General features: G+C 43.2%; 1 protein-coding gene across 2 annotated transcripts in view; it reads right to left on the reverse strand.

The window, feature by feature from the left end:
- Positions 1-24,491, reverse strand: part of PLXDC1 (plexin domain containing 1) — a 90,226-nt gene that overhangs the window by 62,675 nt on the left and 3,060 nt on the right. For both annotated transcript variants that reach the window (XM_072646274.1, XM_072646273.1), the window contains exons 2-3: positions 14,080-14,267; positions 351-494 (exon numbers count right to left, since the gene is read on the reverse strand). In XM_072646274.1, coding sequence (XP_072502375.1) covers positions 351-494; positions 14,080-14,267 — 332 coding nt within the window. The remainder of the gene's footprint in view (positions 1-350; positions 495-14,079; positions 14,268-24,491) is intronic.

A 24,491-nucleotide genomic window follows, 5' to 3' on the forward strand; every position in this document is an offset into this window, starting at 1 on the left:
AGGCTGGATTTGAAGTCAGAAAGATGAGTCTTCCTGACTTCAGACCTGAAACTCTATCCACTGTGCCACCTAGCTGCCCTAGATCTATTGTACTGGGAGTCAAAAAAAGTGTACTGTAATCCTAATTATATCTCTAACTAATTATATGACCTTGGGCCAAGTCATTCCTGTCTTTGGGTCTCTGCTACAGAATGAGGGTGTTGGATTAGGTCATCTCTAAGAACCTTTCCAGTTCTACGCTCCCATGTTTTGTGTGGCCTGGGGGAGGAGGGAAGTGGGGCTGTTCTGTTATGCCCCCAATGCAGGAATAGGGATCACCCAAAGAGAGAAGATGCCTCAGGGGCACTCACCGAAGCTTGCCGGTGGGTATTGGAAAGGATTCCATGGACTATGACTTGACTTCTGTTGGCTTCTGTCACATCTACCCACAACTCTCGCGACCGGGGCTCGCTGGGTCCGTACATTCGAGAAATGTAGTAGCTGTGGTTGTCTTCCTGTCAACAGTCCAAGGAATAGCAGGACAAAAGCCTTCTGGATATACAGTCAAAGAACCAAGTTTCTAGAACTTGTTTTGCCAACTTACCACCTATGTGACCTTAAGCAAGTCACTTAATGAACCCCTTTGGGACTCAGTTTCCCCATATGTAAAATGAGGAGTTTGGAATAGATAGTTTCTAAGGTCCTTTCCAGCTCTAAATCTATGATTCTGTGATCTTAAGTTAAGGAACAGGGGACAATGGCACAGGTGTAGGTGAGGAGAAAGTAACAGTAAGAGATGATCCCCAAACAACAGAATAAAAGACACGCCTCATCCAAGATTTCTGAGATAGACTGTATCCTTTAGTGCTTCCTTCTCAAATCTTGCTTTCCCTCCCTTCCTCCCTCCCTTGCTTCCCTTCTGTTCTTTCCCTTCTTCCCTATCTTCCTTCTTTCCTTCCCTACGTCCCTTCTTTCTTCTCTCCCTCCTTTCTTTCCTTCCCTCCTTTTTCTTCCTTCCTCCTTCTTTTCTTCCTTCCTCCCTCCTTCCTCCCTCTCTTTCTTCTTTCCTTTCCTCCTTTTCTCCTTTCTTTCCTTTCTTCCTTTCTTTTTCCCTCCTTCCATCCTTCTCTCCCTCCTTCTTCCTTTCCCAATCTTTTCTTCTTTCTTTTCTTCCTTCCCTCTGTCCTTCCTCCTTCCCTCCCTCCCTCTCACATTCCCCCTCTTTCCTTACCCTTCCCATTTCCTTTTTCCTCTCTCCCTTCTCCTTCCTAGAATGTGGCATCCAATAAACATAATACTCCAAATGTGGTCTGTCTAGAGCAGAGTATAATTGGACTCTTTTATTAATAAATTCTTTATTCAACCAATCAGTAAGAATTATCAAGTACACATTATGTGCCAAGTACTATATTAGGAGATACAAAGACAAGAGAGAGACAATCAACCCTCAAAAAATTTATATTCTATTGGGAAAGATAACGTGCAGATACAGGTGATTCCAAAAGTCTTCAGGTAGTTTTAAGCTTTCATGGCTTAAAACTGCTCAAGGATTTTTGGGACGTCCTGTATAAGTATATGCAGCCCACTCCTCCAAATACAATGTAATTTCAGGGAAGACACTGATATTTGGGAGAAGGGAGAAATAGCAAAGACATTGGGAAAGGGCACTTAGTATGAGATTTGATGTTGTTCATTCATGTCTGACTCTTTGTGACCCCATTTGGAGTTTTCTTGGCAAAGATACTTCCTTTTCCTGCTCTAGCTCATTTTACAGATGAAGAAAATGAGGCAAACAGGGTTAAGTTACACAGTAAGTGTCTGAGGCTAGATTTGAACTCAGAAAAAAGAGTCTCCCTAACTCCAGGCCTGGCCCTCTATGCCCTATGGCATCACCTAGCTGCCTGAGATTTGTTGGAAGCTAGGAATTCTAATAGGAGGAGGCAAAGAGGTAAGCAGGAACCAGGTTGTGAAGAGTTTAAAATGCCACACAGAGGAGGTTGTATCTGATCCCAAATGCAATAGGAAACCAATGCAACTAGTTGTGAAGGGGAGTGACATGGTAAGATCCATGCTTTTAAAATATTACACTGGCAGCTATGTGGATAATAGGCTTGAGAAAGGAAAGGCTTAAGGCAGAAATCTTTTAGGAATCTTCTGCAATGGCAAAGGAGAAAGATGATAAGACTTGAACTAGGGTGACGGCAATATAAGTAGAGAGAAATGGACAAATTCAAGGAATGTAATTGAAGCACGTGGCAACTGACTGGACATGGTAGGTAAGGGCAAGTGAGGAGTAAGAGATGACTCCAAGTTTTAGATCTTTTTTAGGTGACTGAAAAGATAGTGATTCCCCAAAAGAAATAGGAAAGGAAGAAGAGTGAGGGTAGGTAGGTGGTGGTGTGGATAGAGCACTGGCCCTGGAATCAGGAGGACCTGAGTTCAAATCCAACTTCAGACATTAACTAGCTATGGGACCCTGGGCAAGTCACTTCACCCTGTTTGCCTCAGTTTCCTCATTTATGAGCTGGAGAAGGAAATGGCAAACCACTCCAGTATCTCTGCCTCAAAAGAAAAAAAAATAAAAGTAAGAAGAGGGATGGGTTTGAGACAAAAGATAGTGATTTCTGTTTGGACAAGTTGAGTTTGAGATGCTTACTAGGCATCCAGTTAAAGACAACCATTAGGCAATTAGTGACATGAGATTGGAGCTCAAGAGAGATCAGAACTGGACTCTTGAACAATATTTCTCTATTCATGCAGCCTAATATCGCATTCACTTTCTTGGCTGCCATAACACACTTGACTCAATTCACTAATATTTTTAGATGGTTTTCAGAGAAACTACAGTCTAGCTACAATTCCAGTTTATCTTGCCTATAGCTTGTCTGCACATAGTTGTTTGCATGTTGTCTTTCCTATATACTAGACTGGCAGCTCTTTGAAAGTAGGATCTTTTGCTTTCTTATGGACTGACTTTACCCATTTTATATTTAGAGCACTGATTCTTTGAGGCCTAGCATAAGGCCATATTTGTCTCTGTTAAATTTACTCTTATTAGATTTGGTACAATGGGAAATGCTACTAGCCTTATACCAAATTTTATACCTTATACCTTTATACCAAAGCATGCTGAGTACAGTCCCAGGATACCAAGCCACTGGGAGTTCAGGTCTTTGCAACTAAGTCTCTCCCTTTTCCATTGCCAGAGAGGGGCAAACAGGCAAATTTAGGTATCTAGCACAGGTTCCACTGTACCTGGTGAGTCTCAAATTCTCTCCAAGAAGTCCTCTGGAAAGAGGGGAGTCTCAAAACCAGATTTGAAGGTGAGAAGATACAAGTGAGTTAGAAGAAAGGAGTAGAAACCCATGGGGAGGGACAGGATGGGAGCATTAGGCTGGGTAATGACATGAACCGTGTGCAAAGGAGGGGGACCAGCTTCACATGAATGCAAGAAAGAGAAAGAGTGTGGCCTCAACACTAATGCAGTGGGTGTGTGGAACAAGCTTTCCAAAATGGGTCGTTAATCACGCTGCCAGGAGGTGGCTGTTGGGGCCAGCATGGCAAGAGAGTTGAGCCAGGGCAAGCTTTTCCCCAGAGAGACAATGTTCTCACTGCCAACCTTCATCAGTGTGATCCCAGCCTTGTCTAGATCTCTGTGGGAGGCTGGGCCTTCCCCAGCCATGGCAGCAAGAATAAGCTCGTGGAAAAAGAGAATTCCTTCTCTATCCCTAGCCATCAGCCATGAAGGGACTGGGATCTTGTTCCCTTTGGAGAAAAAGAGAGAGAAAGAGAGAGAGAGAGAGAGAGAGAGAGAGAGAGAGAGAGAGAGAAAGAGAGAGAGAGAGAAAGAGAGAGAGAGAGAGAGAGAGAGGAAGAAAGAAAAAAGAAAGAAATATGAAGGGAGTGAGGGAGAAAGGAAAGAAAAAGAGAAAGGGAGGAAGGGAAGAAAGGAAAAAGAAAGAAGGAAGGAAGAAGTGAAAAAAGGAAGAAAGTAAGAAAGAAAGAGTAAGGGAAGAAGGGAAAAGAAAGAAATGAAGGAAAGAAGGGAGGGATGAAGAAAAGGAGGAAGGAAGAAAGGAAAAGAAAAAAATACTTACTATGTAGCAGACATGGTGCTAAGTACTAGAGGTGAGTTAGCTCTGGGAAGGCTCTACTGCCTGGGGAGGGAACAAACTCTCTGCCCTAAGCCCCGGACACTACTGCAAGCAACATCAAATTTAAACTTTCTTTCCTAAAAAACACTCTGCTCTTTTTTTTGTTGCTACTCAGGATCTTCAAGTAGGATTCAAATCCAAGTCTTCCTCATTCCAAGTCCAGTATTCTGTTTACTACACCAGGCTGCTGCCTGTTCACAGGATGCCTCAAACCCTAAATGTCTTCCTGCTGCCTTTGCTACTAGAAATAGACTACCTTTAGCTAGTCAGTCATTCATACACAGTTATAATGAAAGTGAGGCATAATGAAAGTGAGCGAGTGGGGGTTTTGTCCCCAGAAGCCAAAATTTAGAGTACTAATGGCATTTTCAGTCCTTCAGGAGTAGAGAAACAAATGAGCTTGGCATCTACTTAGGAAAACTAAGTAGTTCATAGAAATCATCACAGGGCTGTGAGCTCCTCTTCAACCTGTTCCTCCCCATCCCCTTCCTGCCCACCCCAGTGGCCTCCTCAGCAGTTCATTTGAGGTCACCGTTCCATGGCATTTGCCATGAAAGGAGATTTATGCTCCTTTCTCTTGGCTAAAAATTGCTAGTTACAGCTCTGCTTTGGTTTTTTACCAGCTTTCTATCACCACCCAAGACACCTTCCCTCCTTTGCCAATCCATGTCTCTTCCCTCTTCTTTTCCAAACCTAGCTCATAGCTCCCCCTATTTCCTCCAGAAAAATCTTCCAGGATTAACCTGATCCAGTTCTGTTCACCACATCACTCTACTGTCTACACCCCATCTCTTGATGATCTCACCAAATCCCACAGATTCTGTTCTCTCTAGGCAGATGGTTCCCAAATCTATATATCCTAATCTCTCCTAAATTCCAACCCTAGATCACCAACTGCCTATTTCCAACTGGATATCCTGTAGGTATATCAAACTCAATACTTCCAAAACAGAACTCACTATCTTTTCCCCAATATCCATAACTCTTCCTCACTTTGCTATTTCTGTTGTGGGTCAGACCATGCTTCTAGTCACCCATAACCATGGAGTCATCCTCAACCATCCCCTCTTCCTCACTCCACATTTCCAATCGGTAGCCAAATTTTAGTGATTCTACCACTACTATACAGTTATTCCTTCCATATCATGACTTTCCCCATCTAGAGTTTTGATACATACATGACTTAAGAAATTAAATGCAAATTTTCAAGGAGTTTTGTGGAAGCCACAGAAGACACACAAAGACCAGCAAATGACACAGTAAAAGTTTAGTAACTCAGAAATGCAGAAAATATATGTATAGTATTGTATAATATCAACCCAAATTTTACAATAAGATACTATTAAAAAAGAAGAAAATCAGACTTCTCTGGTATGAAAGGAGGGCCCCACATTATTATGAGGATTTTTCCAATTGCAGGGACACGAGTCCATAATCCTCTCAATGTAGAAAGGACAACTGTATATCCCGCCTTTCTTCCCTTCTCTGCTCTCATATCCAGCCTCCTTTGTCACTATTACCTCTTGCCTAGACAATTTGAATAATCTCCTAGTTGGTTTTCCTGCCTTAAGTCTTCCCTTTCTCCAATTCATCCTCCACACAGCTGCCAAACTGATCTCCCTAAAGGACTGCTTGATCATATCAATCCCTCTATTCAAGAAACTTCCATGATTCCATCTTCTCTCTAAGATAAAATCAAATTCCTCCATGGAACATTCAAAGCCTTTTGGAATCTGCTCCAACCTACCTTTCCAGACTTATACATTATTCCTTTTCATATGTCCTCTGGTTCAGCCAAACTGACCTACTTTAGTCTCCCATTTTTGTGTCTTTGCCCTAGCTGGCTCCCACTGATAAAATCCAATGCCTTCATTTTATGGAAGAGGGGATTGAAGCCCAGAGAAGCAAAATGAGAAGGGGAGAAGGTGTTGGAGGAGAGAGAGGGGGAGAGAGAGGGAGAGAGAGAGAGACAGAGAGAGAGAGAGAGGGAGGGAGGGAAGGAGGGAGGGAGGGAGAGAGAGACAGAGAAGGAAGGGAAAGAGAGAAAAGGAGAAAAAGAGAGGAGAGAAAGTGAGAGAGAAGGAAAGAGAGGGGTGTGGCAGGGAGGGGGACAGAAGGAAGGAAAGAAAAAGAGGGAGAGAGGGAAAGTAGAAGAGGAAAGGAGAGAAAGAGAGGGAGGAGGGAAAGAAAGAGAGGGGAAGTGAGAAAGAGGGAAGGAGACAGAGAAATCGAGAGAGAGAGAAAGAGAGAGATGGAGGAGGGAAGACAAGGAAGGAAGTGGTGGCTGGAAGGGGGACAGAGGATGGAAGAGAGGAGGAGGGAGGGGGGATGGTGGAAGGAGAGAGAGGAGCAAGGAGGGAGAGGGGAGAAAACAGAAGGGAAGAGAGAAGTATAGTAGAGTTAACATTCAAACCCAGGCCCTCTCACTCCAAATCTGAGTTGACTGGAATGTTGTCTATCCTCACCAAAATTGCTCTGGACAGAAAAGACTCCCTCCTGAATTGAGCAGTTCTCTCTTCCTTTCCCTTCCTCCTTCTACCGCAGCAAAGAGAGGCTGTTTCAGCATCTCTCATCCCTTCCCATAGGAAAGACTTTTCTTGCATTTTTGTGTCTGTGTTTCTACAACTCAGCATAAAGCTCTGTATATACTAAGTGCTTAATCTTTTGAATAGAAGTGATTTGGCATAAAGCTTACTCTTACTGAGACATACCCTGTCATATCAGCGCGCACACACACACACACACACGCACATCTCTCAAGTCATCAGAATTAGCCTCAGCTGAAAAGCTTGGAAAGCATGAGTCAAGGGAGGAGTTTCTGGTTTCCACCAGGGAAGTTGTGAGGGGTAGGTGGATGGGTTGGAGGGAACAAAATCCTGGGAAACAGATTCCATTCTGGGAATGACTCAAAACTGTATTTAATCATTAGGAAAGAAGGAGCTAAGGGTATTGAGGCTGGACCAGGTTCTCTACTCTGTGTGTGTGTGTGTAAGGGGGTCGAAGGGCAGTATATGGGACACTAGGAGGTTCAAGGAGAAGTAACCAGAGAGAGGAAGACAGTGACCATTAGCTCTCAAACCTCATTCCTCCTCCCCACCAGACAGAGGTGCAGGCTTGGGAGTCAGATGACAGAGGTTCAAATCCCAACTCTGGGGCATTCTCCCTGTGTGGGCTTGGGCAATTCATTTAACTTCTTGGCCTTAATTTTCTCACCTGTAAAATAAGTGGATGGTAATAAATGACCTGAAATCTCTTTTAACATAAAATTTGTGATTCTAGGACAAAAAAGATGACATGTCTTTGGAGGATATTCTAAAGGTACTCTGCCTTCAGACAAGAGAGAGATTCTAATATCCCAGGGAGTGGGGTCCACAGACAATGTACTATCTTGCCAGATAGTAGGCTAGCATCATCAGATTTGGGAGTAGGTCATAGGTCCTTAGAGATCATCCAAACACCTCCATTTTACAGAGGTGGAAACTGAGGCCCAGTGACCTGTCCAAGGTCACGAAAGATAACAAGCAGCAGAGCTAAGATTAAAATTTAGTCTTCTGTCAATAAAGCCAGTACTCTTTCTATGATATTAAGCTGTTTTTTGAAATGGGTCCCCAAATCTCCCTCTTTTCAGCAAGCTTTAAATAACCTGCCTCAAGGAGAACATGCCACCTGTCCTGGTGGAAGTCATTGTCCTGGATGCTTTGACTAAACCCAGGAAATCAGATTGCTTTCACTCATTCAAACATTTATTAATCACCTACAGTGTAGGTGTACCTTGATACAGTGTACCAAGTCCTGCACTGTGTTGTTGGGGAGAAAACAAAGACCAGGCAGCATAATCTCCACCCTTCAGGAATTGGTAGACTACTATGGAAGAACAGTATGGCCTGCTGGACAGTGTGCTGAACTTCGAGCCAGATAGATCAGAGTTCAAATCCTCCCACTGGCACTGACCAGTTGTAGTCAAATCACAAAATTCCTGAACCTCCCTTTCCTCATCTGTAAAATGGGAATAACACCTGAATTACTTATCAAGAGGGTTTTTCTGAAGTACAAATGGAATAAGGTATGTAAAACACGATGTAGTCTCTAAGGTATAACAGAAATGTCAAATATATATTATTAGTAGACAAAAATGCAGATAATTAGAATACAAATTAAGATGGCTGAGATCAGAGCTGTTATTAACTGAATCTGCACCTGGAATGAATTGGTTGTCAGGGAAGGAAAGGAGACAAAGAGACCAGGAAGCATAGAAAATACTCTGATGGGGCTTATTAGCATAGGAATGCAGAGAATCATCCCACTGGGGCTGTGATCACAACTCAGATTGTCCCCCAGGGATGATTTTATTCCTAGGTCTGCAGAATAGGTTGAGGATAGGGGAAAGAAAATATGAAAAGATGTTAGAGACTTAGAGAGTTGCCCCCCTATATGTCTGCACCCTGGGGTTCACCTGGTGCTAGTTGGAGATCAGCCACCTACCTCTCTGCTCTACCTTACTGGAGGCTTACTTATACTTTGAAGTTCAAGTTCAATGCTATCTTCAGGAAGCCCTTAATTTTGTTTTAAATGTTTTTAATGAAATTAGCCTGTGTTATTTTGTATCATGATTATTTGTGTGTGTGTGATATTTCCTGAGTAGATTACAAACTTCATGAAAGCAGGGCCTGTGTTGGATGTGACCTTTGTGTGACAGAGACTGGGATTTCAGGGATCAGTTTAAGAAGCATATGTTGAGTTGTCTTAATTCCTTCTATCTGCCTCAGTGTTGAAGTCTTGGGGACTTTGGAATGAGGAAACAACGAATTGCCTTAGTGGTTGTCTTGTCTCTGGGATGGAGGCAAAGGGGTACATGAAGGCCTGGCCACCAAGAAAGGAGTGGTGCTTAAAGAAAGTGACTGCTTCTCTAGAATGCCCTCTCTGCTAGTCTCTCGGTCTACTAGGATGTTAGAATTCTACCCTAGTTGAAATGGCACACTGCTTGTACGACCCACGTGCTCACCTACATGAGTTTGAAACAGGATTTCAGTGTCCTAGAGGGCCACTTCTGTTTGTGTTTCTTCCCTGAGTATGGGTGATGAGCAGTAATTCTGAATGGACATTTCTGGCATCAGAAGCTATTTTGAGAGTTCAAGAGCTATTAAGTCCTTAGTCAGTGCTCTTCATCGGGAGACCAGATAACTATGGCTGCATTGTTGGAAAAGATGACCACCAACAAAAGGTGAACTCAGATCCTAGCCTGGCTCACCAGGGCACAAAGACTTGGGAATTATCGGCATCAGCTTGAAGTTTATTGTAAAATGCTTCATGTAATTGATGGCTATCTTAAGGCTCCTCAAAGCACTGTTGCAAGTCTCTTGTGTTTAACGCTTCTTTTACACAGAGGAAATAAATAGCTGTCCTATACTTGATCTACATTATATCTTTCTACCTCTCTTCTGGGAAAGGCCCTAGGCATAAATCAAACCCAAGTTTTAAATGATCCTTCTCGGGGCTCCAGGGTAGGGGTAGGGGCAGAGTGTAAAGGGCCAATAAGTTTAAGCAAAAAGAGTCTAACTCCTTTCTTTAGGCTCTGGAAGGATGAAGCTAGGCTGTGTGGTTAGGTCCAAAGGTGAGAGAAGCCCCTTAGTGGTAAGGAAGAGGGTGAGTCCCCAGCCTCCCAGGGATGAGGAGCAGTTCTGTGTGTAGTTCATTAAATTCGTGAACTGAAGACAGTACACTAAGTGTGTAGAACATGGTTTGTTCATCTACGTCTCTTTTTTCCCTCTCCGTCTGACAAAGAAGTGTTTTGGGAAATGGATGTATACAGATGACTAGGGTGGAGGGAGAGAAGAGAGGGCATGGGTTGGGGAAGGGATTGATGCCGTCCCCAACTAAGCTCCCAGGCAAAGGGCCTGTGTGTTCCAGTTTCTCCTGGAAAAGTATTGGGTTATTTGTTGGGATATGAGGAAACTTTCCCCAAAGATAACTACCCCCTCTGCTCCCTGTGTTGGAAACTCTTATATACCCCGGAATTCCATCTTCACCCTCTCCACTTCATTCCACCCTGCTCTCACAAACACAGCCCACGCTATTGTCCATATTGGGTTTCACAGGGTAGAAGAAATGTGCAACAGGAAGAGATGAGGAACTCGGTCTTTGCACTCCATAGAATCCGATACTCATGTGGGGAGGAAGGACTTTGGGGAGGGAGAAAGAGGAAAGAAAAGGACAAGGGAAAGAATCAGGGAGAAGGGCCTGTGAGAGGAATCTGACTCAGGTGAAGAGAGATAGCTGGGGTGTGCCATTAAATGTTTAACAACCAGCTCTGGAGGTGGGGGGGAGAACATCACTTTTCAATTTAATCTGAATTACTAACATTTGCCCCACCATTTTTTCAAGTCTAGACAATAAACAAAACCATAAATCAAGCCTTGATTTGTTTACTGTTCAGTAGTTTTTCAGTTGTGTCTGACTCCTTGTGATCCCATTTTGGGGGTTTTTTTTGGCAAAGGTGTTGCAGTATTTGCCATTTCCTTCTCCAGCTCATTTTACAGATGAGGAAACTGAGGCAAACAAGGCTAAGTGACTTGTTCAGGGTCACACAGTTATGAAGCCTCTGAGTCCATATTTGAACTCTGAAGTCTTCCTGAATCCATGTCTGGCACTCTGTGCACTATGGAGCCACCTCGCTGCCCCTGATTTGTAGTATCTGCTGTCTTTCTGAACTGGAGTCAGCATACCTATAGGCTACCACAAGAAGAGTGGTGCCAAAGAAAAGAGCTCTGGGACCAGAAGATCTGGGTTCAAATCCTGTGTGACCTTGGAGAAGTCACTTAACTTTCCTAGGTCAGAATTTCTGCTGTAAAAATGATGGTCCCTTTCAACTCTAAATGTGTGATGCTAGGATCTGGAGTGAGAAGATGTGAAATAAAATCTCAGCTTGACTCCTTACTAGCCATGGGTAAATAATTGAATGCTTCTGAGTTTCAGCTTCCCTGGAACTAACTGTCTGTTAAAGCTCATGGCCTAAGTCTAGGATCTACTTATACATCCCAGGGAGTATAAGAAGTGTAAGAAGTCTTTGGCTTCAGAGCTAGGTGGCGCCATCGTGCACAGAGCACCGGCGGAGAGTCAGGAAGACTCATCTCTCTGAGTTCAGATCTGCTGTCAGATACTTACTAGCTGCGTGACCCTGGGCAAGTCACTTCACCCTGTTTGCCTCAGTTTCCTCATCTGAAAAATGAGTTGAAGAAGGAAATAGCCTTGTAGTATTTATGCCATGAAAATCCCAAATGGGGTCAGGAAAAATCAAACATAACTGAAAAATGACTGAACAACTGATGGAAATTTAAACGTGGATCTCTCATGCAAATTCTCTCAAGAACAAAAAGACAGACAATATTCACGCACATGTAAATAGGAGCCAAATGCACTCATATGCCACAGGCTTGGATCGTGGGTCTTAATGCAGATGTATTTTTGTAGAGTTTAGAAATTCAGAGCACTCACCCACTTAGCTCATCACCATGAAATCCTACACACACACACACACACACACACACACACACACACACACACAGATGCAGACATGCAGTTATATGTACATGCATGCACACACGTGCACACACACACACACACACACACACACACACACACACCACTCTGTCAGTTTCCCAATGGGAAGGCTAGCAGAGGTGAGGAGGGTGAAATGAGCCTGCGGGTGAAGCAGCATGCCAGAGCTGAGGCTGTGGCAGACCTCAGCTGCACTGACTTCATTCCCTGCCTCTCTAATCCCCTCCAATCCTTTTACTCCCCATTCTCCTGCTCCAGAGCAGCACCTCAGAGGACTGGGCTTTTTTCCTGCACACATCAGACCTAATTAGGTTCTTTTCTTATCAAACGGCAAACCAGCCTCTGGGTCCATAGCCCCCATGGACAAGGCAGCTTCTCTCTTTCCACTCCTAACTCCCCTCCATGAGACTGTTAGTTAAGTATCCAGGAAAGATTGGCTTCCTGGCCTGTATGTAGGGTATCAGGTGTCCCTACGCCACCACTGTGTGAATATGGGACCTGAGGGGACAGTGTGGAGAGAAGGGCAGGGCTCTAGGAAGAGCTGGGAGAGATAGAGCCCCAGATAATAGGGGATTTGTCCCTGTCTCTCAAAAGAGAGATCTCAGAGAGAGGATGACAAACACCAGCGGACAGCCTCCCCAAATCCCATCTACATTTGACATATCTACTACCTTCATTATTCCAGTGCCATACCATGAAAATCTCCATAGTTATACTTTCCTCTCCTTCACAAAAAAAGTCTCATCTATGCTCCCCATACCCTCTGAGGGAAGGAAGGGAGCTCTTTGGAAAAGTCATGATCCCTAATGATTTAGAACATTTTAATATGCCTACAAACTGTTTTGATTTTCAAGGCCTTAGGAATATAACAACCTCTTCAGAATTCCCAGAGACCAAACAGGCTCTTGTCTTTGCTAGCATCAGGGGAAAATGGAAGAAAAGGAAAGGAGAGCAATTTTCTCTCTAGTCCTGAAATGTTCTCATAGGTTTTTTAAAAAAAAGTCCTGGGATAATTAAAACATATGACCCAGGACTCAGCACGCTGCCTGCTGCCTCTCTGGAACTGGGTGGATCCATCTTATTACTGCTGACTCAAAGGGACCCAGAACCACTGATTCAGGCAATCCTGAGAGAATGGGGAAGGAACAGCCTTATGAAATAGTCATCACTGTCTAGCCAGTCCTGAAACTTCAGGCACTCTGCAGCATAGCCCAAGACTTAGCCTGGGTACACATATAACACTGGATAATACAAATGTAGATATATACCCTCCCTCTCCATCTTTATCTGTTGATTTCCTACCTAAAGCTCAGTTCAAATGCCACTTCCTCCACAAAGCCTTCCATGGTCTCCCTCTTTCTATTCCAGATCTGATATTTTGATTTCACATTTTTTTTTGTATTTCTCTAATGTGCTTATGTAATGCTGTGAATAATAATTATCTGTTTTTGTGTCTCATCCCCTGCTAAACTGAAAGTTCCATCAGGGGAGAGAGCACACCTTAGCTCAACTTTATGTTTTCCTACAATGCTCTGCGGGCATTCAATCAATATTGGTGCAGTGGATAGAGGGACCAGCCTTGAGTCAAGAAGACCTGAATTCAAATATGACGTCAGACACTTACTAGCTGTGTGGCCCTGGGCAATTCACAATCCTGTTTGCTTTAGTTCCTCATCTGTAAAATGAGCTGGAGAAGGAGATGGCAAACCACTCTAGTATCATTGCCAAGAAAATCCCAAATGGAGTCGCTAAGAGCTGGATATGACTGAAAAATGACTGAATTACAACAACTAAATAATTATTACACATAGGATGCAAAACACACAATTCAAGGACACCAGGCTAGAGGTTCAGGCTTGCCCAACTTTTATCTACAATGTACAGACACTGTAGATAAAAGAGTGAGTGAGAGAATGTTGGTGCCATCATTAAAAGTCTTCCTCAAAGATCAACTGATCTGCCTTCCCGACTGTGCTAACACTGAGCGACTATGGCCAATGGGAACAAAAGGTACAGGTGTGCAAGGCATAGACAAGCTGTGGGCAAGATGCCTCCTTTGCCTGCTGTATACGGCAGAGCACTATTCTAAGTACACACTGGGAAAAATACAAAGTTTAAGTAAACAAGACATAGAACCTTCATGGAACTTCCACAGATATAGGAGACTGAAATGCAGGTAACTACATAACAAAAGGCATTAAAAGGTTGGGAAGGACATATCTGTAATTTGTGTCTATCAAGCATATAATTCCAAGGTCTGTGAAATTTTTCTTTCCTTGTTGCCTCCACCTACATCCTCTCTAGCTCATCAATCAGCCTTGATAATCTGGAAGGGAACAGGGGCAAAATCTTCTCTTGGGAAGACCTTTCTGGTGTTCAGTGACCCACTTACCACGATCTTTGTTTCATTATCAGGGAATGTATCGATAGACAGGGTGCCCCCACTCTGGTCTTGGCTTAGTCTCTTCCTGTTTGGTTCAGGTGCCTGGCCAGTGCTCTCTCGGATCTTCCTCCTCCAGCCCAGCATCTTCTTCTCTGCATTCCATGCATCCCATCCTGGACCTCTGCCTGGTCCCTTACCTGAGGATGAGAAAAAATAGTCATATCAGTCCCTCCTTGTCCCCAAACTGTGCCTGAGCTAGAAAGGAGAAGAGAGGAAATGTATTCTTTTTAAAAGACATACTGACATTATCCTGCTCCTTTATAGCAGATATAACTAAAGAAGCTAAGCCTGAAAAAAAAAAAAAATAAACCAACCTACTTCTGCATCTCATTGTGGCACAGTAGAAAAAGCCATGAACTGGGTACCCAGGGATCTGAACTCCAGTCACTGTCACTAATTAGCCATGAGGAGAAGCAGATCACTTCTCTCTAGGCATCATTTGGCTCATATAATATGGTGGCTGGAGTAACCTGTTATCCCACTAGATTGTCAGGTCTCGGGTTATCTGACACAGAATGATCCAAGGAGGTAGGAAATGTCCTTGTGATCATCATCAAGAGCCAATTGTTTCCATGTTCTCTGTGCCCAAAACCTCAAGCAGTTTACAGATTAGCCTGACAAAGAATCTCCAGGAACTTCCAACAGTCAATAAGAACATAAACAATGTAGGGGAATACATAAAACACCAGAATTTCTGAAACTATAACTGCCCTGGGATTAAAAAAAAAGTCTCATTTCATTTTCTTTCTTAGTCTTCTGGCGACATCATCAACTCTGCAGTCACAGTATATGGGCCAGTTTAGGATCTGGTTATCCTGCTTTTTAAAAATTTTTACCTGTTGGCTATAGGAGATGAGAGAGAGACAGAGAGACACAGAGAGACAGAGACAGAGACAGAGAGACAGAGAGACAGAGAGACAGAGAGAGAAAGAGAGAGAGAGAGAGAGATTGAGACACCAAGCCCACATCAGGGCTTTTGGCAGGAGTCTCTGCCATCTCGTTCCCAGACAGTGCTAACATAACTGTTCATTAAGGTTCACACCATGAACTCATGACAGTCATGAGGATGGTTGTGTCCTCGACAACACTTTTCAAACTTATCCCTGCCCTCTTGTATATTTCTGTATTAGATAACCCAGGACCTTGACAATCAAGTGGGATAACAAGCTGGCTGCTCCAGCCACCTTCATTTTATATGGAACAAAGTAATGCCCAGAGAGAATCATCATCATCCTCATCTCTTTCTCCTCCTCCCCCTCCTGCTCCTCCTCCTAGTTAGTAGCAGTTTTGACATCTTGTGTTCTATGCTCTAAGGTCCTTTTCAGGTCCAATATTTATTCTGGGTGTGGCAGAGCATACCTACGAGAGAATGAAGCTGGTGGCTGGGAAAGTTCAGAGCTAAAATGGCTAAAGCCTCCTGAGGTACCAATCCTTACCAATATGGTGAACCTCACAAAGTTAGAGGTTACCAGGCTGCCTGAAGAGGGCTGAACTAGCTCAGGTTGGAAATGTTGTTGTTCGGTCATATTTGACTCTTCATGATCCCATTTGGGGTTTTCTTGGCAAAGCTATTGGAGTGGTTTGCCATTTCCTTCTCCAGTTCATTTTACAGATGAGGAAACTGAGGCAAACAAGGTAAAATAACTTACCCAGAGTCAACCATCTAATAAAGGTCTGAGGCCAGATCTGAACTCAGGAAGATGGACCTCCTGTCTCCAGGCCCAGCACTCTATCCACTGAGTCACCTAGCTGCCTGAAAAAAGACTGGAAACGAAGGTGTTCAAAGCTCCCTTGACTATTATCAGTAGTGGGATTGGGCCTATGAATGGCTGCTCCCCTTCTAGACTGGAACAGATGACAAGAACTCACCTTAACAACAAACAAATGAATGAATTCTATATAAACCACCCCACCTCTATCTCTCCAAATCCATGTGACTTCCTTTCATGGCATGTCTCACCAACACAGATGTGCTTCTCAATGACTCTTTGCTAGTCCTGTCTATTGCAGATAAACTTAAGGATGAGGCAGGTGGATCAGAACCTTGAAAACAAGTCCTCAGGTGCCTCTCATTAGTCTGAGAATCTTTGCCTTGAAATTGAGGAATTCCGGTATTCATAGGGAGCCCTATGTGGTCACATATGATTCCTTTTCTTACTTCCCTAGGTAGGTGGAGAACAGAGCCTGGGGACTGAACTAGGTAAAGTATCATCTCTTAGGAGGGGATGAAGATGGGGATCCAGACATTGATAGGGACAAGGATAGTGGGGAGGAGATGGTGCTCCCCATTGTGGGGAACATGGTTCATCATTAGACATTTTATTCAATTAAGTCATTCTTGGCGGCTGGTGGCTGCTGGGCCCCTGCCTGCTGGTTCTCACTTCTCTGCCTGTAATCAGAACCAGATGCTCCCTGGGAAAGGACAAGACCACTCTAGGAGAAGGAGAGAGAAAAGATGGAAGAAGGGAGAGAGAAGGTCTGGGATCCCTTTCCCCTAAGATGCTCAGAGGCCACCCATGGATGAACTAGGGACCAAGCCCTGGAAAGAGTGATGCCTTGTCCTTTCTCAATTTTCCAAAGGCCCACTTCAAAGGTGCTCGCAGGCATTAGAGGGGACTCTGGCTCTGTGCCTTCCCTCTGGGCTGGGGTTGAGCCATGGAACTGCCTCCTAAGCTTAGGGTCCTCCCAGCTAGGACTGTTTGTGCTAAGGAGCTGGCCAGGCTCCCTCACTTAGTAATGGGATTTAGTTCTAAAACCTGGGTGTTAGCCAGAGCAGAAGGGGAGCATGTGCAGAGAGCACTAAGGGAAGGCATATTGCCCAGGCTGGAGGAAGGTGGGATGGGGGAGAGGGCTCTGAAGCTACCCTTTAGACAAACCCAAACAGTGGAGTACAGACAGGGCTATGCTGAGGACATGGCCAGTATGGGCAGACAGATCAGTTAAGAGCTGAAGGGCTGGAGGAGGAGGGAGATATTAAGGGCTGGATGAAAGAAACAAATGCTCACCCTTGGCAAAAAGCTTTCTTTACAAAAACAAACCAAAATCAACCCTGTGAGGTATGTCGATTTATCCCCATTTGCAGATGAGCAAACTTTAGCTCAGAGGGTTAAAGGACTTACCTAAGATAACACAGCTAATAAATGGCCAAAGCAGGACTTAATCCTGGGCTTTACAATTATACTGGGATTAGGAGAGACCACAGGAATCATTTAGGTAGTAAATTCAGAAAGGGAACAAGCGAAGCAGTAATATTCTCATGTTACATTTAACATATACTTTTTTTAAACCCACAACTCCATGTAATAGACATTCTGAGTTTTATATATAATTCTCTTTCATGTTCTTTTCTTGCATATTGAAACATTCACGTTTGTTGATGTTTATGCAACAGGGAACTGACCCGTGAGGGCTCAGCTCTGGGAACATGCCCAGGGGACCCATGTGGATGTTTGGAGAGCCCCATTAGGCTCCCTGAGCTGAGCTCTCATTGGCCAGTGCCCCATTAAAAGTGTTAAGTATGTAACAAAAAAATTTTAAAGAAATTATCTAGGTCAACTCTCTTTTTATAGATAAGGAAACTGAGGCCTAGAAATATGAAATGACTTTGCCTAAAATCTCACTCAAGTGAGTAGGCCAAAACTTAAACCTCAGTGCCAGAGGACATCTGTAGGCACATATGCCTGGCATGTGTACATAGACCTACCCAGGCTTTTCAGACTCTTAACACATGGACACAACCCATGGTCTCTCTGCTTTCCCCAACAGGCCATTCTCCATAAGTCATTCCTTCTGATTCCCAGTCCTATCTCCCTCTTATTTTTGTCCCTTATACCATCAATCTAGTATGGGTGCAATGCAAGGGGCTGAGACTCAGTGATGGGAAGCAGCAAACACAACGTCTTTCGCTGCCAGCTACAAGTATGCTTCCCCTGGACTGAGATTCCTGAGGTGGACCTGCCCCAAAACACATTTGGGCCTGTTTGCAGGGAAGAGGGCTGCCTTGTTTGTCCTTCTCCAAGGAGTAACAGAAGCTTGAGAGAGGAGCTACCATATCCAGAGACCTGGAATCCTAGAAGTGTGCCCGACTGGCTCTGGGGGATGGTATCCCTACCCTGATGACAGTACCACCCACCCCAAGTAGTCCTCTGCCCCCTGGATACGATAGAAGTCTGGCAGTAGGCTCATACCCTGTCATCAAAAACCTAAAACCTGTCAACAGCCCTTTTCCACATCCTCAACACAATTCTCCACTCAGCTCTGCCTTTGCATATAAACCCAGCTGGACCCAGAATAGATCAGAAGCTGAAGAAGGCTCTCCCTTCCATGTTTACCTTGTGGTCCAAATTCTCTGAATGAAGAATTAGGAAACCTGGGTTGTAGGGCTACATCTATCGCTAACTTGGGTAAGTCACTCACTCTCTGTGCCTCAGTTTCCCCCTCTGTAAAACAAGGGGATTGGACTAGATGGCCCCAAAGCTTTCTTGTGATCCTTCCAGCTCTGACATTCTGCCCATCTCTCCTCCACTGTGTCCCTTGACAGGGGGTCTCTTTACTTCCCGATTTCTAAGTCAGTTAACACTGAGATGAGGATGTTCCCCCCTCCATAAGCCCTCTTTTCTGGGTTCCCATCCATAGACCAGACTAGGTAAGCCTTTCTGTCCCCTTCCCTTTAAATCTTCTGCTCTTTGCCCAGGGACTAGTGCTGGAAGCTAGGGCTAGGACAGCTATGAAGGGTAAGAAGGTATCTGCTTTGGAGAATAGAAGGCAAGTCTAGCATACTGTCCAAGAACTAAGAAACTAAAGCCTTGGAAAGGAGGGCACTAGCTCTTCCTTTTCCCAGAGAAGGCTTTTAGAATATTCCTATTTCTTAGGGTGACTGGACAAGACCAGAACGGAAAATACATAAGTTTTGGATACTTGTTATTCCATATTTGCCCCTGAATCCCCTCTTTCCTAACACTGAATTTCATCCCAGACCCTAAGCCCCTGTTCCTGATGTTGAGCCCTCATTCATGAGCCCTCTGTCCCCTACACTGAACTGCCCCATGCCAGACAGAGTCCTCTAGTTCCTGACGCTATGTTCCATCCCAGACCTGAAACCCCATTCTTAATATTGAGCCCTCATCCCTGACAAAAAGCCCTCAGTCCCAGATACTGGCCCCCCATCCTTGATCCTGGCTCCCTGCCCCCATTCTTAACCTTGAGCCCCACCCCCCATTCCTGATACAGAGCCCTCATCTTCAGGACAGAGATCATCAGAATCTGCCTTCCAGAGAGACACCAAAGTCTTCCCTCCCATTTGAGAAGATCCTAGTCCAGCCCTCCCACTATACCCTCACTTTCCTCTTGGAATTCATACATTGACCATAACCTCAGCATAGACCTGGGTGAAAAAATTAAATGTTAGAGCAAAGGGGGAAAGGAAGTTTGGGTTGGAAGTTGGAGGAAGGGCTGAGATGTTGGGGGAAACCAAAAGATCAGAGAAAAGATTAGAGATGGAAAGACAGACCACATATATAGGAAAATTGACAAAGAAAGACAGGGAGGTAAGAAAGGTAACACACAGAGAGAGGAAAGCAAAGAGAAAGATTTGACTGTTTTAAAGTCTTTCCTACCAGAAGAACCTGGGATCTGTGGTCACATCTCAGGTCACATCCTGGGTAGGTAAAAGGATTGGGAAGCAGTGGTGGGAAGGGGAGAGGCATCAGGCCTTTCTGCTTTGGCTGGCTATTCTAGCCCAAGCTACTGGGAGTATAAAGCACCCAATCTCCCCTTCTCCCCCTACTCCTTGCCCATCCTCACTCAGCCAGCCTTCTGTATGCATCCATCCCCCTGTCTCTACCTATCTCCCTTACATTCTTTGTCTCTCCATATCTTTATATTTCCATTTTAAAGAATCACAGTACATTAGGAAAAGAAGGAACCTCAAAAATCATCTGGTCCAGACCTTTCAGATGAGGAAACTGAGGCTCGGGAAGAGAAAATGAGTTGACTGAAGCTATGTATAAAGTAAATGGTAGCTCTGGGACTTGAACTCAGAGCTTCTGACTCCAAGATCAGCCAGTCTTGCCACCGTATCTTTACAACAACGTTTCTCCAACTTTCTGTCTCTATCTCTGTACCCCTCATCTTCTTATTGTCTCTATCTCACGTTCTCTCTCTATCCCTGTCTTTCTCCCACTCCTTCATTCATGGAGAACGAAGATTCCAATCTCCACCAGACCAATAAATCCATCAAAGGTGTAGAAAAATAGAAAAAAAAAAAGGAAAGGGGTGCCTTCTTTTCTCTCCCATTGTCCTGACCACAACTCTCCAAGAGAGAGCTAGAGAAGAGGGTTGGAGGTAGGGCTCTCCTCTTCTGATTTCCCTTCCAGTTTGGTTCTCTTTATCTAGTTCACTCAGAAAACCTGACAGAAAGATCCAGAGATACTTAGCCCTAGGATGACAGAAGTCACCTTGTCCTCACCTTCACACAAAATGCCTCTTCCTCTCAGAGGCAGGGAGAGGATTCTTCACAGAGATGAAAAACCAGAGCTACTCTCCTCTCAATTCTTTCTTTTCTTCTACCTTCTCTACTGCCACCACCTTCTTACAACGGGATAATCTCAACCTCTACACTTCTAATCTACTAATTATACCTTTGACAGATAGAAGAGGGAGAGATCAGGAAGAGGAGAAGGCTTACCTGCTAAGGAGTTGGGTTTCACTCCCATACACCTCCTTCCCTCCATCATCCTTCCAGCAACCATTTTCACCCCACCCTCTCCCTCAACACAAACTTTTCCAAAACAGAAATCTTCCTCCTCTCCATCCTCCCTACCATAAACCACGTGACTAAAGGAGAATCTCTTCTGTTTACAAACACACCCTGCTTCCGCTGTCTCCCCCTTGACCCAAGAAGGAGACTCTATCCTTGAAACTGAGTCCTGAGTCCACCCCAGACACAAAATACAATATTGCCATCCCTGACACTGGGCCCAGTCTGGTATCTCCTGCCTTTTTGGGTTTAACCACAGTCCTTCCCATTCATTCCCACTGGCTAGAATCCTCAATTCTGTGATGGAATTGCAGGATCCCCTTTTTCTACATAACTATGATTAAATAGCCTTCAGCCTTTCCTTTTTCAGACTGTCATCTTTTGGCTCAAGCTGTTACCCACAAAGCTTTCAAACATCAGTCATGAGACTTCTCATCCTCACTGTTACATATTTTCATTCCAAAGGGGGTCAACCCCTTGGGCCTGAGGCAGCATCTGGGGGGGTGGGGTCATTCCCTGGGTTCACCTTCACCTTCATCCATCATCCCAAAGCTCTAGTTGAGATCCAGACAGGATATCCATAGATTCAAATCCTTCAATGACAATGAATAGTCAGCTTTGATGACAAGAAAAAGTGGATTTGGGAGCAAAAGGGGAATTGATGACAGGAATTTTTAAAAAGGAGAAAAGCAAGAAAAGGGCCCATTGTCACATTTTTTTTTAAAAAATGTGCAAAAGAGAACAGGAGGAGGTTCAGAAGGAGACACAAACAAGTATGATCTTTTCAAAGCAAAATCACAGAACTATTTTTGTTTGCATTTCTTTTATAATTATTGATTCAGACCATTTTATAAGGTTATTGATAGCTTTCATTTCTTCCTTTGAAGACTTCCTGTTCCTATCTTTTGGTCATTTATCTATTAGAGGATCACTCTTGTTCTTATATATTGAATTTATTGTACTCTTTTTTTAAATGCAAGCTGTACATAATAGAGATCCAGGGTTTCGTTTATAATCCCCCTTTTCTGTTCTGTGTATATAGAAATGTTCATATTGGTCAATGTTTGTCAGGTACAGAATTAAAAAAAAAAAAGAATCATGGCTTAGAAAACATATAGCTCATTTCTTCCTACCCAAAAGAGAATCTAGTAGATTTGTGGAAGAGAGAAGACCTTAATGATGCTCATTGGCAGTCCCCAGCATAAAGGTCTTTGCAGTCTTGTCCAAAGAGGTTTAATAAATGCTTGCTAAATGGGGGGGCTGGAGTAACTACAACAAGACATTTGGACTTAAAGTATCTGAGCAACATGGAATTTAGAGTTGAAAGGGATTTTAATAATAATTTAGTTCAATCATCTCATTTTACAAATGAGAAAACTGAGGTGCAAAGAAAGTCTTTCTCAGGGGGACGGAAGTAAAAAGTAGCAAGAAAGAAAGACAAGGCAGAATACAAAGAACTCTAGATAGATCTTTATGAAATAATGCACATTTTAAAAAAGAACCAGACAAGTAAAGGACACACTAATACTGTGATGGTATCAGGCCAAGTGAATGAGAATAAACAGACAACCTAATGGGGACGGAAAAAGCCAGTGAAAAAGTATGTTATCATATTTTATACATCGAAATTAACTTAAATGTAAATAGTTATTAAGCAAGTAGAGATATTATTCCTAATGGAGCATTCTGAACCAGATTCAGAACCAGTGCTCTTTCCACTGCACAAGGTCACCTCTCAAGGTAACATGTATTACGAGACTCGAAGGGGAGAGTTCATTATGAAAGGAAAGAAAAGGAATATTCAGGAAAGGTTAAAGGGTAAGTTCAATTCAACAAATATTTATTAAGGGCCTACTATGTGGGGCAAAGACTCTGTATTAGACAAAAGCTACTGTCAAAACTGGAAAGCAATTAGGCAGAAACTGACTTTAGACTAGTATCTTCTACCATATACCACAATATGTTCCAAATAGCTATAAAGTATATAAATATAAAAACTCATATGAAGTATCAAACATAAAAATCATTTAAAAATGAGAGAATGGTATGAGAAACCTTATACAATTATGACCAAGAGGCAAATTATTTTTTTCAGAAGGCAAATCCTTAACTTAAAAAAGGGAGGTAATTATAGGAGATAGAACAAACAATATTACATAAAATTGAAAAACTTTTACACAAAAAATCCGGCTAGAATTAGAAGGTAAATGGGTAACTGGAGAAAATGTTTGTAGCAAGTTTCCTTGGTAAAGGTCTGATATCCAAGATATATAGGGAACTTATGTGAATATGTAAAAATAAGAGTCATTCTCGAATAGATAAATGGTCAAAGGATATGAACAGTTTTCAAAGGAAGAAATGCAACCTATGTACACTCTTGCAAAAGAATATTCCAAGTCAATTATTAGAAGAAAAATGTAAATAAAAACAACTCTGAGGTTTTACTTCCCATCCATCAGATTGGCAAAGATGGCAACAGTCCATGTTGAAGGGGGCTATGAGAAGACAAGCACAGTCATACACTGTTGGTAGAGCATTTATTAGTTCAATCCTTTAGATAATTTGGAATCACATTTAAAAAGTCACTTAACTTCACATATTCCTTGACATAACAATAAAACTACTAGACAGATACTCCAAGGAAGTCAGAGACAGAATACCATTTGTAGTGGCAAGTTACTAAAAACAAAATAGGAGTCCATCGTCTAGGAAAGATCTGAATAAACTGGGACATATGAATACAAGAGATATGATGAAACGACATGAAAAGACAAATATATAAAGAAATTAAATAAGTTTAGGAAGAATGATGTAGAGTGATATAAGCAGAATAAGGAGAAGTCAGTCAAACATTTGTTAAGTGCCAACCATGTTATATGTCAAGTAAATAGTAACACTGGGATCCATACTCTGGTCTTCTGACTCCAAGTTCAGGCCTCTTGCCACATCTGTACCATAATGCTTCTCCATCCATGTATCTCCTTACCCCTCATTTAGGTGGTGAAGTGAATAGCCTACCATTCTTGAAGTCAGGAAGACTCATCTTCCTGAGTTCATATCTGGCCTCAGACACTTACTAACTGGGTGACCCTGGGCAAGTCACTTCACCCTGTTTGCCTCAGTTTCCTCTTCTGTAAAATGAGCTGGAGAAGGAAATGACAAACCACTCCAGCATCTTTGCCAAGAAAATCCCAAATGAGGTCACAAAGCATCAGACATGGCTCAGACAACTGAACCACAACAAGCTCCTACTATGAGTTGGGCATTGTGCTAAGTTCTGGAGATACAAAAAAAGGTAAAAAATAGTAAATTTTTGCTCTCCAACAATTTACAAGATGACCACAATTACATAAATATATAAAAAAAAACCAATGAACCTCTGTTTTCTGAAGACTACTGGAGAAGCAAGTCTCTCACCTCTTGAGAGAAAGGTGGTAGCCAAGAATTTCAGAATGAAACGAGTATTTTCTGACTTGGTCAGTGGGTTGATTTGTTTTGCCTGACTATACAGGGTATCACTAAGTCTTTTGGAATACCCTGTACATACTTAAAAAGGAAGGTTCTGTACAGGGATGCAATGGGGAGGGAGATGAGAGGAGACTCA

The sequence above is a fragment of the Notamacropus eugenii genome, chromosome 2 (genome assembly GCF_028372415.1).
Source record: "Notamacropus eugenii isolate mMacEug1 chromosome 2, mMacEug1.pri_v2, whole genome shotgun sequence".
In the NCBI taxonomy this organism is placed as follows: domain Eukaryota; kingdom Metazoa; phylum Chordata; class Mammalia; order Diprotodontia; family Macropodidae; genus Notamacropus; species Notamacropus eugenii.